General features: G+C 62.4%; 1 protein-coding gene across 1 annotated transcript in view; it reads left to right on the forward strand.

Moving 5' to 3' along the window:
- The window catches only part of S100A16 (S100 calcium binding protein A16), a 4,665-nt gene that overhangs the window by 2,296 nt on the left and 876 nt on the right, over positions 1-1,493 (forward strand). Inside the window, exons 2-3 of the mRNA XM_025212645.1 lie at positions 1,001-1,112; positions 1,355-1,493. Of these exons, the coding sequence (XP_025068430.1) occupies positions 1,001-1,112; positions 1,355-1,493 (251 nt within the window). The remainder of the gene's footprint in view (positions 1-1,000; positions 1,113-1,354) is intronic.

Raw genomic sequence — 1,493 nt, forward strand, 5'->3', positions numbered from 1 at the left:
AAGGCATGTCTGGAAGGGCCTGGAGAGAGGGCCCCCCCTTGCATTCATATATGGCCATGCCGGCTGCTACTTGGACCCCCCGGAAGGATCTGGGGGTGAGAGTCCAGCCCCAGCGGCACCAAGGAGCAGTGCCCTGACCCTGTGCTGAGGCGCTCACTGGGTCCTGGCCACGTCTCCATCTCTGGTGGCATCACTGGGGCCCAGTTGCCCCTTCTGTTCTGCCCTGGGGGTGCCACCAGAAGTGCCCGAGCGTGCAGCTGGGGTGTCACGATGCCGCGTGGTCAGGTAATTGCACCCTGGATGCATTTCTGCCTCCCACATCCTGTGTGCCACGGGGAAGCCACTGTGTTCCCTCCCCATGAACGCTGGGAATGGGGAACTGCTCCAGGGTGTAGCCTCACCCTGTGGGATAATGACTGTTCCTGTCAGCACCCTGTGGGTGTCAGGACGAGGTGGAACACAGTGGAGAGCTGCTGGGGGCGGGGGTCCTGGCATGGCAGCACTGAAGGGGGCTCCTAGCAGAGCCTGGCATGATCCTGGGACTCCGGGAGCTGGGGATGCATGTCAAGCATCCTGTCTCCAGGCCCGTAACGACCCCATTGCACCCAGGGCCAGTCCTATTCAGTAAGGGAGCTGATCTGTACTGGGCAGCAGCACTGGTGGCTGCAGGCAGGTCCGTACGGATGGAATACGGGCCTGGATCTGAGCTGGCCCCAACCCTGTGAACTGCCCGGCACTACTCTAGCAACAGGCCTGTGCACTCTCTAGCCCATGGTGAACACACATGCCTTTGCACATGTGTGTGACCATGACCTGTACAGTCCCCATGATGTCCTCTGGGTTCTGCTGCACCATCAGGACAGTGCCCGCCAGCCCCAGTGCCCGCCTGGGCAGGCTGGGACGTTCGTGACATGGTCTCTTGCCCCCTCAGGGCCGGGATGACGAACGTTCAGCAGCAGCACACGGACCTGGAGTGCGCCGTGGAGATGCTGGTGAAGAACTTCGAGAAGTACGCGGGTGGCGGGGGCTGCTGCTGCCGGAAGCAGCCGCGCCGCATCAGCAAGAAGGACTTCCGCAAGATGCTCACCCGTGAGCTCAACCACATGCTGACGGTGAGGCTGGGCAGGAGGACCACTGTGTGCACGTGAGGACACTTGTGGCAATGCATGTGCATGCGTGTGTGACTCCAAGTGCGTGAGAAGCAGCCGGTGCTGGGCTGGCTGGGGGTGGGGGAGACCCGAAGCCTCCCTGGGTTGGGGATGGGGGTCTTGGTTTGGTCCCACCAGGCGGCACTGGACCCCAAACCCTGCCATGTTCTTGGTCCTGTGCGAACGGCTCTGTCCTGTCTCCTCAGGACACCGGGAACAAGCGCGCGGCTGACAAGCTGATCTGTGACCTAGACGAGAACAAGGATGGGCGCATCAGCTTCGAGGAGTACTGGACCCTGATTGGGGGCATTGCCAGCCCCATTGCCGGCCTCATCCGTCAGCAGG

Source organism: Alligator sinensis, unplaced genomic scaffold (assembly GCF_000455745.1).
Source record: "Alligator sinensis unplaced genomic scaffold, ASM45574v1 scaffold1165_1, whole genome shotgun sequence".
Lineage (NCBI taxonomy): Eukaryota > Metazoa > Chordata > Crocodylia > Alligatoridae > Alligator > Alligator sinensis.